Genomic DNA, 14865 nt, shown 5'->3' on the forward strand with positions numbered 1-14865 from the left:
TTAATGATAATAATTTTCCTGGATACATTTCAGGTTTAGGCTGCTAAACATATTGCATCCCTCAAATCAAGCGGGGTTATGTTTTTGTTCCATGATTTCACTAAAATAAGGGAGGCCACAAATGCACTATAACGTATATTGGCTCAACTAAACATTTGAGTTCTCATCGGATCATTTCATACAATATTAGCAAAATTTAAATTATCACTAGATTTTTCTAAATTAAACTATTATTTCAAGTTTTAAAATTTTTAAATTTTGTAAATTCTAGCAATTTCATTTTTTTCTCTTAATTTTAATTTACTTTTACCGATCCCCTACCCCACACTTATTTCATACAATGCCCTCATTGTATGCTAAAACAAATTAAGAACATAAAAAGGAGAAAAAGGAACAGACTCCCCTGGGTAGTTGTGGCGAGATCGAATGGGGCTGCTACAAGTTGCTTCAAATATCGTCGAAAGACTGAAAACTGGAATTGCTGCCTCTGAATTTGCCGAAAAATAAAATCAAGACCGCCATCTTCAAAAATGTGGTGCAAATAATGCAAAGCATAGTAACCATGACGTGGGAAAGTGTCGACCACGTCGTCTCGTCAAGAATGACATCCTCTACTCGCGATGAAAAATCCCCCATAACATAGGAAAGTGTCAACCATGTCATGGCAGCCGGGACGATACTTCTTCCTCGCATCGAAATAAAACTCTATGGTATGGGAACTGCTCATCCATAGCATAAGAGTCAAAACATCGTAACAATGCCAATCTTCAAAACGATCACTCACGAAATAAATATGCACCCCACACTTATGACAAATCGTGGTTCTCGACTATAATCTTCAACTCTCATACCGCTCTCTCTAGCAACAGTCGGACCTAGCTGCTGAACTTACTGCCAGCTTCCTAAGGGCGAAAATTCTGCAGAAATCTAAACAAGCAAAGAGCATCAACATGGAAAACAAACTAAACCAAACTAAATCAAAGTTTAATTACATACCAAATACTAAAAACTAAACTAAACTAAAAATAACACAAAACAAATAAAACAAAATAAAAAGGATCACTCATCATCTCCATCATCATGTGGCTGTGTCCCAGAAGTACCGGCCCCATCAAATCGTGACTGAAATGGTGGTGGAAAGGGAACCGAATACTGAAACCCCTGATGGGCAAAGAATGCATTCAATGCATTCCCTTGCCACCGCTGTTGCATGTCCACATGTGCAACATACTCGCTAAGACGATCAATGCCCTGAGCTAAGTAGCGCATATCGATCTCCCGCTCAGGTCCCTGCTGCGCTCCCCGAGGAGCAGGTCGACGCCGCTGGACCCGTCTCGGCTGTGGCTCGGCAGCACCCTCCTCATCTGCCTCATCATCTGCTCGAACTCTCAAAACACCATCACCACCCCGCTCCAATACGCGCATCGACTCCAGTAGCTGAAGACTCATCGGCCTCATGTCGTGAAACACCATCGATCTCGTGATCTCACGTGTCATCAACTGGTATGATCGAGCTAACCGTGTGATAAAATGCCCTCCGCATATCGGGCTATCTCCCCTGAGTCCCCTGGCCCTCCGTCCCAAGTATGCAGCTAAAGCAACTGGAAGGTTCAGGTGCCTCCCTGGAGTAACTAGTGCCCATAGGAAATACAGGTCCGTCGAAGGCACTCTCTCACTATTCTTGTGATGCGTGAGAGACATAGAAATCAACCGGTGCAACATTCGGTATGTAGTGGACCGAATCATCCCCCCTCGAGCGGTAGATGGTGTATAGACTCCTCTCGTAATCTCGGCCCAAAAAGTGTTCTCATTATAGTCCGCTGGCCGTTCCGTGGGACAGTCAGCAAGGAATGTCGGGAAGTGGACACTCCTCGTCTCGTCGGCTGTGTAAATACCCACCCGAGTCGCAAGCTCTATCACGCTGCATTCCCGGCTCACTCCTCCCAGTCTGAAAGCAAAGGCTGTCCTGTCATCGAGTGACTTCCTAGGATCATAGGAAACTGTAGCGTAGAACTCCAGCAAAAACTCCCGATACACAGGCTCCTGGATCCTGAACAAACGCGCCCATCCCTGACACACAAACAATTCCACACCACTCGCGTCCGAGTGTGTGTATTGCAAAAATTCCTGGATCAATGCATCAAGTCCAGTCCTGGTAGCCAACTCCCAGTCGAATGAGGGTGCAATATCAATCTCCTTTGTGAGAAGCAAGCTCAAGTTGGTGACATAACGCGCCCGGGTAGCATCGTTCAGCGTTTGCGGAAATTGTAAAAAGCGATGATCGGTCACATCCTCGGGAGGGTTGGTTCTTTGTGTCCTTCGAGCCATAATCTGCACACATTAAAAAAATACCAAACCAAATATCACAGCATTAATAGATTTTTAAACCAAAAAAATGGAGCTGGATAAGGGCAGTACGCTGGGCGTACGTCCAGCGTACGCTGGGCGTACGTCCAGATGCATGAATCTGTGTTGGTTCCTTTTTGCTTGTTCCCTAATCATAATCAAACTTAAAAATCAACACAGCAGGGGCAACAGAATTTTAAAATGTCGTGGTCCACAGGCTGTAAGATAGAATCGGGACCATCTTTAGAAATCCATTCCCATAATCTCGTAACTATTTAAAATTAACAACCACTTAATCAGGGAAACTACATAAAGTAGTCAAAGCACTCGAAATCAGCCAAGAACTCGAAGTCAGCAGGTTATGCATGGCGTCGTCCCTGAGGTCAAATCGATGGTTGTGGGACGGGATTAAGACGAAATTAAGCTCGAGGGTTTAATGTATTAAACGCAATCGGTCCATTCAAGCCCTATTCAACACATACATTTGCAAAATCGGCCCTAATTCGAAATATATATAAACCCTAGATTTCAAGCAAAAGCTAAATGCAGCTTATTCCTTTGAATTAAACACAAATCCAAGCTGTTGAGTATCCTAAATACTTACTTGTGTGGTGGATTTAACAAGAAACGAGAATCTTTGAGAGAAGCTGCCGTCACAGTTCGTGCGCGAGAGTAGAAGAGGGAAAAGAAAATAGCAGCGAAGTCAAAGGGTCAAGATATATTTACCTGGTCGCTTTACGCGGGGCGTAACAAAAGGGTACGCGGGGCGTAACCCCAACACCCTTAGATGTTCATCCGCGATTCGGATCTTATTACGCATGGCGTAATAAACATACGCGGGGCGTAATTAAATTTTCCTTTTTCTTTAATTTAACTTCCTTTTCTTTTTAATTATTTAATCTAGGGGACTTAAAACTTATTTATTATTTTTTTTTTCTTTTTAATTTCTTCAGCTAATGATGACTTCACGATGAGTGATAAAAAAAAACGGAGATGTCATAATCACTTATCTTTGTCGAGATCAAACGACAACGGTTGATCAAAAACCTTTGCATGCAAGAATTGGTTACGAAAATACCCGCTTTCGGGACCCGTTAGAATATTTCCCTTGTTTTCCTTGCACCTTTAACTAAAAGCGGAACAAGAAGTGACCTAACTAGTCAAGAACAGCAAGAGCTCGGTCTTCCACTTAACCACCACAATACGCCTTGCTATACTACGCCTCATGGATTGAGTAGGACAAATCAACAAAGTAGTAGGCTAAGCAGGTCAAGAATTCCCTAGTCGCTTTCATTCCCGAAACCCATGCCAAAAGTAAAGTCAAGCAATGTGTACAATCCCAAATTCCTGCAAAATAAAAACAAGAACCTTCCCGACAAGTGAAATGATATCTTCGAAAATCAAACTAAAAATAAAAACTAACTAAAAACAAATAACAAATAATCAAATAAAATAAATTAATGACAAGCCGTTCCCCGGCAACGGCGCCAAAAACTTAATGTGCACAAAAGTACCCACTAATTTTAATATTTATAACCTAACAAACTTAGACTATCTATGCACTTATAGGCAGTGTACCTAGTCAGATTACAGTATAGCTTAGGTAAGTCGGGTGTCGATCACAGGGAACGGTGGATTAATTTAATATATTTGATTATAAGTTATAGGTCACACGAAAATAATAAATTCGATGGTTTAGTAAATCTCAAATTAACAATTAACAGCTCTCGATAAACTAACAGGAAAGCACATCTCTTCAGGTACTTTGGTTTAGATAAATTACACCTTAAAACATAGACAATTGCTTACACAAATTCATTTATTCATTGTTCACCGATTCCTAAAATGATTAGATTCGCATTCACTATAACTAATCCTTTAGCAAACAAGTCAATTCAAACAGTGATCAGTTGATTAAACTAACATGCTTCCTAGTGTTCAGTTCGTATCAAGCAAGACTTGTAAATATAGTTAATTAATGTAAACATTTAATTAACCTCTTGTTGATGGTCATCAAACAAGGCTCACACATTAACTTACTTATTCTCAAATTAATCCTAGTTTCACATTCGTTATTTCTAGTCTTATAATCTCGATGGTCATCAAAAATCATAAGAGACAAGCAATCGAGCAGATGTTCAAGCAACTCAATTCACTTAACAATTAACAGAAAATAATCATCATTAACACATGAGGATCTTTAAACAAGCTTGGCAAGATAAATTAAACACAAATAAACTATTTATTATAGCAATTAGTCTAATAATCAAAGCTTCATTCAATCATAAACACAAAGTAAAAGGTTTTTACACCTAAATCAGAAACTAAATACAGAAAAGTACCACCATAGAATGCTAAACATGGTCACGTCAGCAAACCATATGATAATCAACATGTATCCGCTCTCCAATCCTTCCGATCTCCGCTTCCGTTAGCTTAACGGCCTTCCGGCCGCCTTCTAGACCCTCAAAACGGCTTAACAGAAGTTAATTGTCGACTAAATTAGGTTAGAAGTCGAATCCTCCCTCCTGGTTAGCTAAAAATCGATATTTATAATCTTTGTGGCCGACCTAAGTACGCTGGGCGTACTTAGGATTACGCAGCGCGTACTCAAGATAATCACGCGATCAAGTCTATCCGGTGCAAAGGTGTACGCGGCGCGTACCATTACCTTACGCGGGGCGTACTCACTTTTTCAGCAATTTTGATTTCTTTAGCTTCTAAGCCCGGTTCCCGATTCAGTCTTTTCTTTTGTGCTTTATCGACAACAAATAGCTGCAAAACATAATTTAAAGTATTATGAGTACTTTTTAGTTCTAAAATAGAATAAATAAGGCCAAAATATTAAGATAAAGTGCATAAAAATATATATAAAAATACACATATCATTATACATCTTAATTAATTAATAAAACCATAAGGGTGTGATTTGAACTTTTTCAAAACTATACTAGTTTTAGAATTTAACATTCCTAATTAAACTTTTAATCAACTTTTAAATTCCAAAACTTGAGGGCAAGTTATGAAATATTTCAACACATTAGGGTTTAGAATTTAAATATACATCAAAATTAAACAATTAATCAAAATTTAAATTCCAAAACTTGAGGGAAAATTTTGAAACCTTTTTCAAAACATTAGGGTTTTAACTATTTAAATTTCAAAACAACAAAACTTTTGGGTTCAAATTTAAAATATAAAACCTAAAGGGATTAATTTGAAACTATTCCAAACTTTGTCAAGAATATTCTAGATCACATAATTCAAATAAGGCAATTAACTATAATTGGTGGTTATCTAATTATAGTTCAAATTCTTGCAAGATAATGATCAAATAATTTCCATAACTTAACATGTATCAAATAAGGTAACAATTATCTAATTAGATGACCAAAATCTTTTATTTTGACAAGGATAATCATAAGGGATTAACAAAATTCGAATTTTATTAAGTTTAAACAATTATGGCAATTATCCTAAGTCATAATAGGTAAAAATCCCGAAAATCCACCTGTCTGACGAGTTGACTCGTCGAGTCAGCCTTGGACTCGTCGAGTCTGCATGGACTCGGCGAGTCCAGCCTCCAGAATCCAAAAAATCGAATTTTCCAGTTATATCAAGCATCAATACAATAGAAACCAATCTAGTCTCTGATACCACTGATGGGTTTTATGCATAAAAACAATCCTATGTGCTCATACAAACCCTAATGCTTGGATCTAGGTTTCTCTATTGTACATGCTTTGAATCCAAGACTAACAAACTTAGATCTAACATATTATAAACTGAATTAGGGTTTATAGAATTACCTTTGATTGTTATATAGCAATAACAATCAAATCCTTGCTTGAATTGGCTTCAAAAGCTTAGAGTCACAAGTGTCACTCCTCTAATGGTTCACAAACACCATAAGCAATAGGATGAAGAGGAGAGTGGATGGAGGCTGCCCAAAAACGTGTGAAACCATAGCAAGAAGCTTAGCCACGTTTTTGGTCCTTAAGAGATCTATATATAGTGAGGCAATTAGGGTTATCTAACAAGGAAACCCTAATTTGGATGCTTAAGCCCTAAGCAACCCATGGAGCCTTTTTCCATAAGGCCTTGGACGATTTCATATGGGCTTCCCCATAGAATTCGTCCACCTTATAATAAAAGGCAATCCATGGCCCAAATTGCAGTTATCTTATGATTACAATTCCGGTCCCTTAAGTTTAATTAATCTCTTTTAGTCACAAAACTAATTACCAATTAATTATTGACTAATATTAATTAAACAATATGATTTCTCCTTTAATATATTATTCTCATAATATATTAATAAATCATATTTAATCCTTTCTCTCCATAATTCATCCTATCAAGTTGCTTCGGTGAAGGCAACCCAAAAGGACCATGCACCATCGGGTCAAGTACATACCAAAATAGTTATGGACTTAGACACTAATCCAATAGAGTAAACCTTGGCGACTATGGAGTTAGCGCTTGTTGAGTAGACCTTGGCGACTATGAAGTTAGCGCTTGTTAAGTGAACTTTGGTGACTATGGAGTTAGCGCCAGATAACTATGGATTTAGTACTTGATAAATAAGTTTTGGCAGCAATGGAATTCGTGCCAAATTCCTTATGAATAAATGAATGAAGGATAGTTGGTTCTTAGGGTAAAACCTTAAGAAGATAATGGGGATGGGTAATTGGGTTGATTGTTTGTTGATTACATATAATAATTATATTATTGTGGGTTGAAAACCCTATATGCTCACCAGGCTCCCAAGCCTGACCCACTCAGTTTTCTTTTCATTACAGGTAATGGCACAAGGGTATAAGTTGGAGGACTTGACGAGTGATTTTGGATTATAGATCAGTAGTTGAATAACTATTGTAAGGTCTATTTTATATTGTTTATGCTTTTGATCTGTAACGAACATGACATCCTGAGTCTTTATTATTTAATGAAAATACATTCTTTTCGAGAAATGCTTTGATAAATGGTTATCATATTTTATTTTGGGAACAAATTTCGCAACTGTTTTCTTTAAACGATTACTCTGATTTTAAAAACAAAGCATAAACAAATCGGTCTTTTCTGGCCGTGAAATTGGGGATGTCACACAAAATGTTATAATTACTCGAACGAAAATACGTACCAGTAACCGGGTGGTACAAGACAGGTACCGATGACCAAGTTTTGAGAAGACGGAGCTTTCAAGACTCATCTCTATTTTGATTATTCATTTTTTTGTGTCTTATAAACTATACACAGAACACACTTGTATTAAATTTTACTATTAATGTAGTGGATGATGTTGTTGCTTGTTTACTATTGTGCATTGTTGTGATACTGTAAATGATGTGATCCGCTCCAGAACGTTTCCGCCGTTCCGGTTTTGGGGGCGACATATGTCAAGAGGTCAGTGAGAGTCTTAAAGGTCTTGAAAAGTTTCAAGAACTAATCAAGAATAAAACTGTTGTTTATCACTAGCACGTGACTTGAGGTTTGTAACCTATCGTGTTGACATATTATTATTTTTGTGCCCATTCCAGTTAGAGTTGACTATGCATCTGAGTTCTATAAGTTCTCAGTTGTTTGCATAACAATGTGGAAGCAATGGTAGGCCCTTGTACTGCCAGGTGGCAAGATGTTAATATTAAACAAGTTCAGTCCATATGAGTTTGGATTTGTCACTAACCTCCTCTTGTGGTTATGACAAATTCACATGGATAGGAACACATACACCATAAAATCAAAGTGTCATAAGGTTTCTCTCCGATTAATGGAAATGATGGTGAGGAAATACTTTTGCTAAATAGATTTTAAGTAGATAGCAATTGTGATATTTACATTCTCAAAGTCATTAGTGGAGCATGTGTGGTTAACCGGCACACTAACATGGACTTGTGAGAAATGGCAAAGATCTAAAAAATTGAGACTATGATTATGGCATCCTTTTTCATAGTTCTAAAAATTATTTAGACACACATGTGAGCTATCTAAGGAAAGGTGTATGGTTTTGATAAAGTCTTATCAAAGCATCTCGTATCAGAACTCTGAACTTTGGTAAGAAAGTCAATTAAGTACTGATTTCTAGAAGTCCAACTAATTTCTCGATACATGTCAAAGCTAGTGGGAGCATAAGTGTTATGCTAATAATTATCATGTTAGTGGGAACATGATTATTATGTTTAGTATTGCAAGCTATAGAAAACAAAAGGGTTTCAATTCGTGAAGTTGCGGGGGTTTAAAAGTTGTTTGCTATAATTAAGGGAGAGGAAATTATACTTCATTTCAGTAAATGGCAAAGAATCTTGTATTCTTGTATTTGCGGTAAGGATTTGGGATTGTGAAATGAGCATCATTTGAATTATGTTTAATTAGTCTATTTCACAAAGTAAGGATCATAGACAAACATAGTGTACATACTTGGAGTATGGCATAACTATTGTTTGGACAAACATAGTGCGTAACAAGTTCAAGTGTTAAGTTGATTATTCGAAACATTATACAATGAATAATGTATAATCAATATGGTGATAAATAAAAGGTGTTTTATTTATATTCATAAGTTCTGAGACCATATTGGATTAAATTATTCTTGTGTTTCACTTTGCATGTTTTGACTTCCCGAATAACTAGGTTATTCCAACTCTCCATAGTCAATCATACGTTGGAAGTAGGTATGAATCAAGACTATCATGAATTGGGCTTGTAGGTGTCTAAAGTGTTTAGACATAGCAAAAGTTGTTGCAACATTCATGAGTGTTCTTGGAATGATATTCGAGTATTGGATTAAACCCACGCTCATTTGACTCACTTCATGGATTTTATCATGAGTGATCATGAGACGATAATATCTTATATTCTTCAAACCTAGAGATATGAGTTGTTGATTATGAGTTGGTTGTACATTGATTGTACGAAAACGCATCAGTAACTTGATGTTATAAAACGTGCCTTTGTGTATGATTCAACAAGTAATTAGTACAAGCATATAAGTCGAAGTTTATCCATTCTTCTTACCTTTAGAGAGATAAAAGCGATATCTGTGGGCCCCTCGATGATTTAAGGATGACAAACGTAAGTGCTCGGCCGGACCTAGTCTAATTTGATTTGTTCAATTAGTCAGTCGTCATAAATCGGAAATCGAGAAGCAACAGATGGACAGAGAGAATGATTATAATCCATGTCTCAGTCCATATGATATCTAGAATGGAGGAATATATGATCCCTTATCTAATGAACAAGTCATTGACTAGGTCAGAGTTCGACGGTGGCTTTTAAGAGCTACGATTGCTAGTCGGGTTTTGGAGTCATACTTGCAATAATAGTTAGACTTATCCAAGTGGGATACTGTTGGATTAGAATATTAGATGTCTAAGCCCATAACTATTATTGGTATGTACTCGACCCGAGAGTAGCATGGTCCATTTGGGTTGCATATCATCAGGACAATTTGTTAGGATGGGCTTTTGAAAGAAGGTTATATATGATTTATTAATATATTATAAGTTCTAATATATTAATATGAAATCATATGTTTTAATTAGTATTGATCAATAATTAATTTGGAATTAATTTAGTGATCAAAAGAGACTAATTAAATCTATAGGAACTAATTATGGTAATTATTTATATTTATATGTGTTGGGCTTATGATCCATGTTGGACCAAGTTTATGTATGGACACATAAAGAGTTGGGCCACATGAACCATGGATCATAAACCCATGGGTATGGATTTGGGTTAACCCATGACCTTTGGAATTCCACATATAAATATGTTACTTCATAGCCAAAATCACCACTAAAGTATTCTTGGACGATATGGACGGTTTTGGTATGTATGAATTCTCTCTCAAGTTTCATCCCTTGTCCATGATGTGTTGTGACTTCATTTGAGGCTTCCACACTATTAGGGCTAAGCTCTTAAGGCCAAATACATCAAGACTTCAAGCTATATAAAAGATATGTTACCGTAACTAGTATCTTATATGGTTTATGTCAAATGCATGCTAGTCATAGGTTTAATGCATTGGAAACCATTTGCATGTATAATTTGTGAAAACATAGATCCAGGGTATTTAGGGTTGTATGTGCACCATAGGATGTTGTAGTATACAAAACCCATCATTATGAATCTTAGTAGCTTTTTTTATTTTTTATGTTTTATTTTGTATTGAATAAAATACTTGTACTATTATGTTTATAGATTGATTAATCAAAATAAGATTTTCTATAATTTACTTAAGAATATTATAGTATAAGAAATATGCATATATGCACAAAAAACATTGATTTTTTTTTTTGTTAAAAAAATGAGGGTTTTTTTTTTTTTAAATATTCTAGGTTTTTTTTTAAATTGTAGTATTTTATTTTGAAAAAATTGCATTTTTTTTTAAAATGCATTTTTTTTTAAATTGTTGTTTTTTTTTGAAAAAAAAATTCAAATTTTTTTAAAAAATTGCAGTTTTTTAAAAACCCATTTTTTAAAAGAATTGCAGTTTTTTTTAAGAGATTGCAGTTTTCTAAAAAATTACTTTTATTATTTTTTTTAATTCATGTTTTCTGATAAAAAAAATTTTAAAAAAATCTCCATTTTAAAAACAAAATCTAAAATTATTTAAAAAAAATATTTATTATGTTAGTTTTGTCCAATAACACAAAAAAAAAAAAAAAAAAAAAAAACATTACATGCGATCAATAAGATTACGATTACACCCTTAATGAGTTAATTTTGATCTAATGCTCCACCTTTAGTTCTCAGGTTCTCGGAAAACTATGAGTTGTCAACCGACCTCATCATATATATATATATATATATATATATATATATATATATATATATATATATATATATATATATATATATATATATATATATATATATATATTAGGATTCGGTTTTTGTGATGACTCATTTTAAAGTGAGGACACATGAAGACACCTTAAAAAAATAAAAAAAATATATAAATCATAAAATCGAACATAGATTTATGTCTGAGAGAAAAAAAAAACATTTGGAGAAAAAAATTGCATCATTAAAATTGATCAATGATTCAATTTTAATTTTTTATTTTGCATCATTATGATCTATGATATAATTTTAATGATATAAAAAAAATTTCCATTTTTTTTGTCCCGGACATAGATCTATGCTCGATTTTATTATTTGTATTTTTTTAAAAAAATTTACAATTTTTTTAATTTTTCCTCACGATTTTTTTACAATTTTTTAAAGTGTCCTCCCATTCATCTAAGTTCACAATTACTATTTTTTAAATCACAAATTAAAATATTATTCACAATTTAAAATCATAACTTAAAACAATATATACAATTTAAAACATATATTTATAGTTTAATACAACCACCCATACATCATTTATAGTTTGATACAAAACAAATAAAACATTCATTTTTCAATTATTTTATCCAGCGCCTTGAGAATTATATCAAATTCGAATTTCAAGATGAAAATTCCACATGCTTTATCTAAATTATTTCTTAGAATTTTACCGTCCATTCTATCTAAGTTTAAACTTTTCAAAAAATCACAAGTTAAAATACTAATCATATTTTAAAATCATAGCTTAAAGCAGTATTCACTCTATAAAACATGTATTCACAGTTAAATGCAAAACATATAAAATATTATTATTTCAATTATTTTAACAAACATCTTGTGAGTTGTATCAAAGTTGAACTTCAAGATGACATTATTATATGTTTTATCTAAAATATGTAAAACATATAAAATATTATTATTTCAATTATTTTAACAAACATCTTGTGAGTTGTATCAAAATTGAACTTCAAGATGACATTATTATATGTTTTATCTAAAATATGTCTTAAATTTCATTCTATCTAAGTTCAAAATTAATTTTATAAAAAAATCACAAGTTAAAATGATATTCAAAGTTTAAAATCACAGCTAAAAACAATATTCACAGTTTAATACAACGACCGGTAACCATTTATAGTTAAATACAAAACATATAAAATATGTTTTTCAAGCATTTTAAGGAACACCTTATAGGTTGTATCAAAGTCGAATTTCAAGATGACATTTCATATGCTTTATCTAAATTATTTATTGTCGTCCATTCAATCTAAGCTTAGAATTAATTTTATAATAAAAAAAATCACAACTTAAAGAAATATTCATAATTTAAAGTCACAGCTTAAAACAATATTCACAATTTATGACATATATTTACAGTTTAAAACACATATGCACAGTTTAATACATCGATCTATACACAAATCACAGTTAAATATAAAACATATAACACATTTTTTCATTCCATAAACGATTCGCAATTAAATACAAAATCAATTTCAAGATTACATTTCGGTATACTTTATCTAAATTATCTAACAAATAATCAATCGGTTCAAGTATTAATTGTAAAATTGTTGAGTAATTATAAATTCAAATAAGCACTGATCGCATATCTAAGATTCTATTTTATGATTTATTTATTCAACAGTTGTAAATTAGTTGAGTTACTATAAAGTTCAATACTTATAATATAAAAATATTTAAGTGAGAGAAACCCTCGAACAAAATAAACAAATAAAGTAGATGTACCTGGAGATTGCCATCGGTTAAAAATATTACAGAAACAAGCACGTAACTGATGAATATCTCACTAGAAAATCCACGCCGTTCAAGTATAAAGTATAAACCGCCACCGGAAAACCTCCCCGGAATAGCTGCCAAACAACATCGTCGGAATAGTCGAAAATCTCACGTTTTCTAAGTAATTTCAAATCTAACCTGAAAATCACATAATCATTAGCGGAAAACCTCGCCGAATAGCCGCCAGAAACGCTCAAAAGAACTGAAACATCACCGGAATGTTTTTTCCAAATAATTTCATATCTAATATGTAATCTGTTGCATTTGCTGAAAATTTAAGCGAAAATATCACCTGAAATTCTAATAGATCTCGGTTTAGATCATAACTTGTTATCATAAAAATTGAGCACCGATTCTCTTCCTTCACCCGTCTAACTTCAGATATATTCCTTTCAAAACTTACTGATCTAAAAAATTTGTCGGAAAACTTAGAACTGAGAAGATGCAGTTGGTGAGTTTTCTGGTGAAATAGTGAATATAGGTGATAGTAGAGAAACAACCGATGGAGGGAGGTAACGATGGTGCAAACATCGGCAATGGTGGGGACATCGACGGCGGCAGAGGTAATGACGGTGGTGCGGACATCGACGAGGCGACAAAAAAACCACCGATGGTAAAATGAAGAAAAGAATGAAACTTTCATCTTTTGGACAATGATGAAATAATTTGAAATAACACTTATGACATTAGACCTACTTTATGACATTTGATTGTGTGTTTACAAAAGTGGACTGGTTTTTGTTTTCATTTACGATCAATACCATTCTTTCTTTCTATTAACGATTTATTGACAAATATGTATTTTTTGAAATTTATAAACATACAATTGAGAATTACAAACATATTATTAATTATAAGTAAAATTTAATTGGTTCTTAGGGTTCTTAACATTGAGAGGTTCTCTTTTGATTTTTACCTCTCTCTCTCTCTCTCTCTCTCTCTCTCTCTCTCTCTATATATATATATATATATATATATATATATATATATATATATATATATATATATATATATATATATATTAGACTATTTTACCCTAAAATGTCTTTTAGGGGGTGTTTGGCTTAGCTTTTCACAGCCCAAAAGTCTTTTTTGGAAAAGTTATAAAAAGTCAGGATTTCCTGACTTTTTTAAAAGTTCTTTTTCCTTGTATAAAAACTCCAAAAGTAACTTTTAAAACTAGTTTTGTCAAACATCTTTTGTTTTTTTTTCTTTTTCCAAAAAAGATTTTTGGACTGTGAAAAGCTAAGTCAAACACCCCTTTATTTTTGTTTTAGTTAGAGTATATTCCTACTTATCAAACACTTATCCTAGGGTATCTTTGCGTATATATAATCAGTTTGTATCTAGTTCATAAAAAAAATTATAATAAAAACACTGATTATGATTCCTTTTGTTTGGTTTCTTTTTATTGTTTTCGTGGTATCAAAACAATGACAATGACAGTCTCTACAATTTTCTCTTTATATACTTATTCAATTCTTATAACAACATCAACATCAATTTCAAGTTCGATACCAAGTCAAGTACCCAATTCGATTAACCACCTTACAAATATATCGAATTTTGTTTCAGTAAATTTGAACAACGAAAATTGCCTCTCATGGAAGCATCAGATGGTGACAATCCTCAAGACATTTTGTTTATTGTAGTTCATCAAACCGTAAGTGTCACCGCCTCCGGCAGCCACACCTAAATTTGAAAACTTTTAAAGGTTAGATGGCTATGTTTCAGCATGTATAAATGCAACCCTTGATCCTACAATTGCACATTTAGCTATTGACACCATCCACCGCTCAATTATGGAAAATCATTAAAGATATGTACTTTCAGAATGCATTTTCCTAGAAATCACAGTTACACACACAATTTCAAACTATT

The 14865-nt window shown here is 33.6% G+C and overlaps 1 protein-coding gene across 6 annotated transcripts; it reads right to left on the reverse strand.

Moving 5' to 3' along the window:
• Positions 1-365: 365 nt before the first annotated feature.
• LOC111898560 (uncharacterized) lies at positions 366-13738 on the reverse strand. Of its 6 annotated transcripts, XM_052764521.1 has the most exons (4): positions 13277-13738; positions 13123-13186; positions 12934-13058; positions 366-5121 (listed from the first exon to the last, which is right to left on the reverse strand). In XM_052764521.1, exon 4 carries the CDS (start codon positions 2326-2328, stop codon positions 1060-1062), a length of 1269 nt encoding a protein of 422 aa, XP_052620481.1. In that variant the 5' UTR covers positions 2329-5121; positions 12934-13058; positions 13123-13186; positions 13277-13738; the 3' UTR covers positions 366-1059. The 6 variants fall into 6 exon arrangements, with proteins under 6 accessions (XP_052620481.1, XP_052620477.1, XP_052620479.1 ...); XM_052764517.1 differs by lacking the exon at positions 13123-13186 and having other exon boundaries at positions 12934-13122; XM_052764519.1 differs by having other exon boundaries at positions 12934-13186.
• Positions 13739-14865: the final 1127 nt, after the last annotated feature.

The sequence above is a fragment of the Lactuca sativa genome, chromosome 6, assembly GCF_002870075.4.
Source record: "Lactuca sativa cultivar Salinas chromosome 6, Lsat_Salinas_v11, whole genome shotgun sequence".
In the NCBI taxonomy this organism is placed as follows: Eukaryota; Viridiplantae; Streptophyta; class Magnoliopsida; order Asterales; family Asteraceae; genus Lactuca; species Lactuca sativa.

What these genes read in the sequence shown, in the direction of transcription:
- LOC111898560 (XM_052764517.1), bottom strand. Translation starts at nt 2,328, where the DNA reads ATGGCTCGAAGGACACAAAGAACCAACCCTCCCGAGGATGTGACCGAT.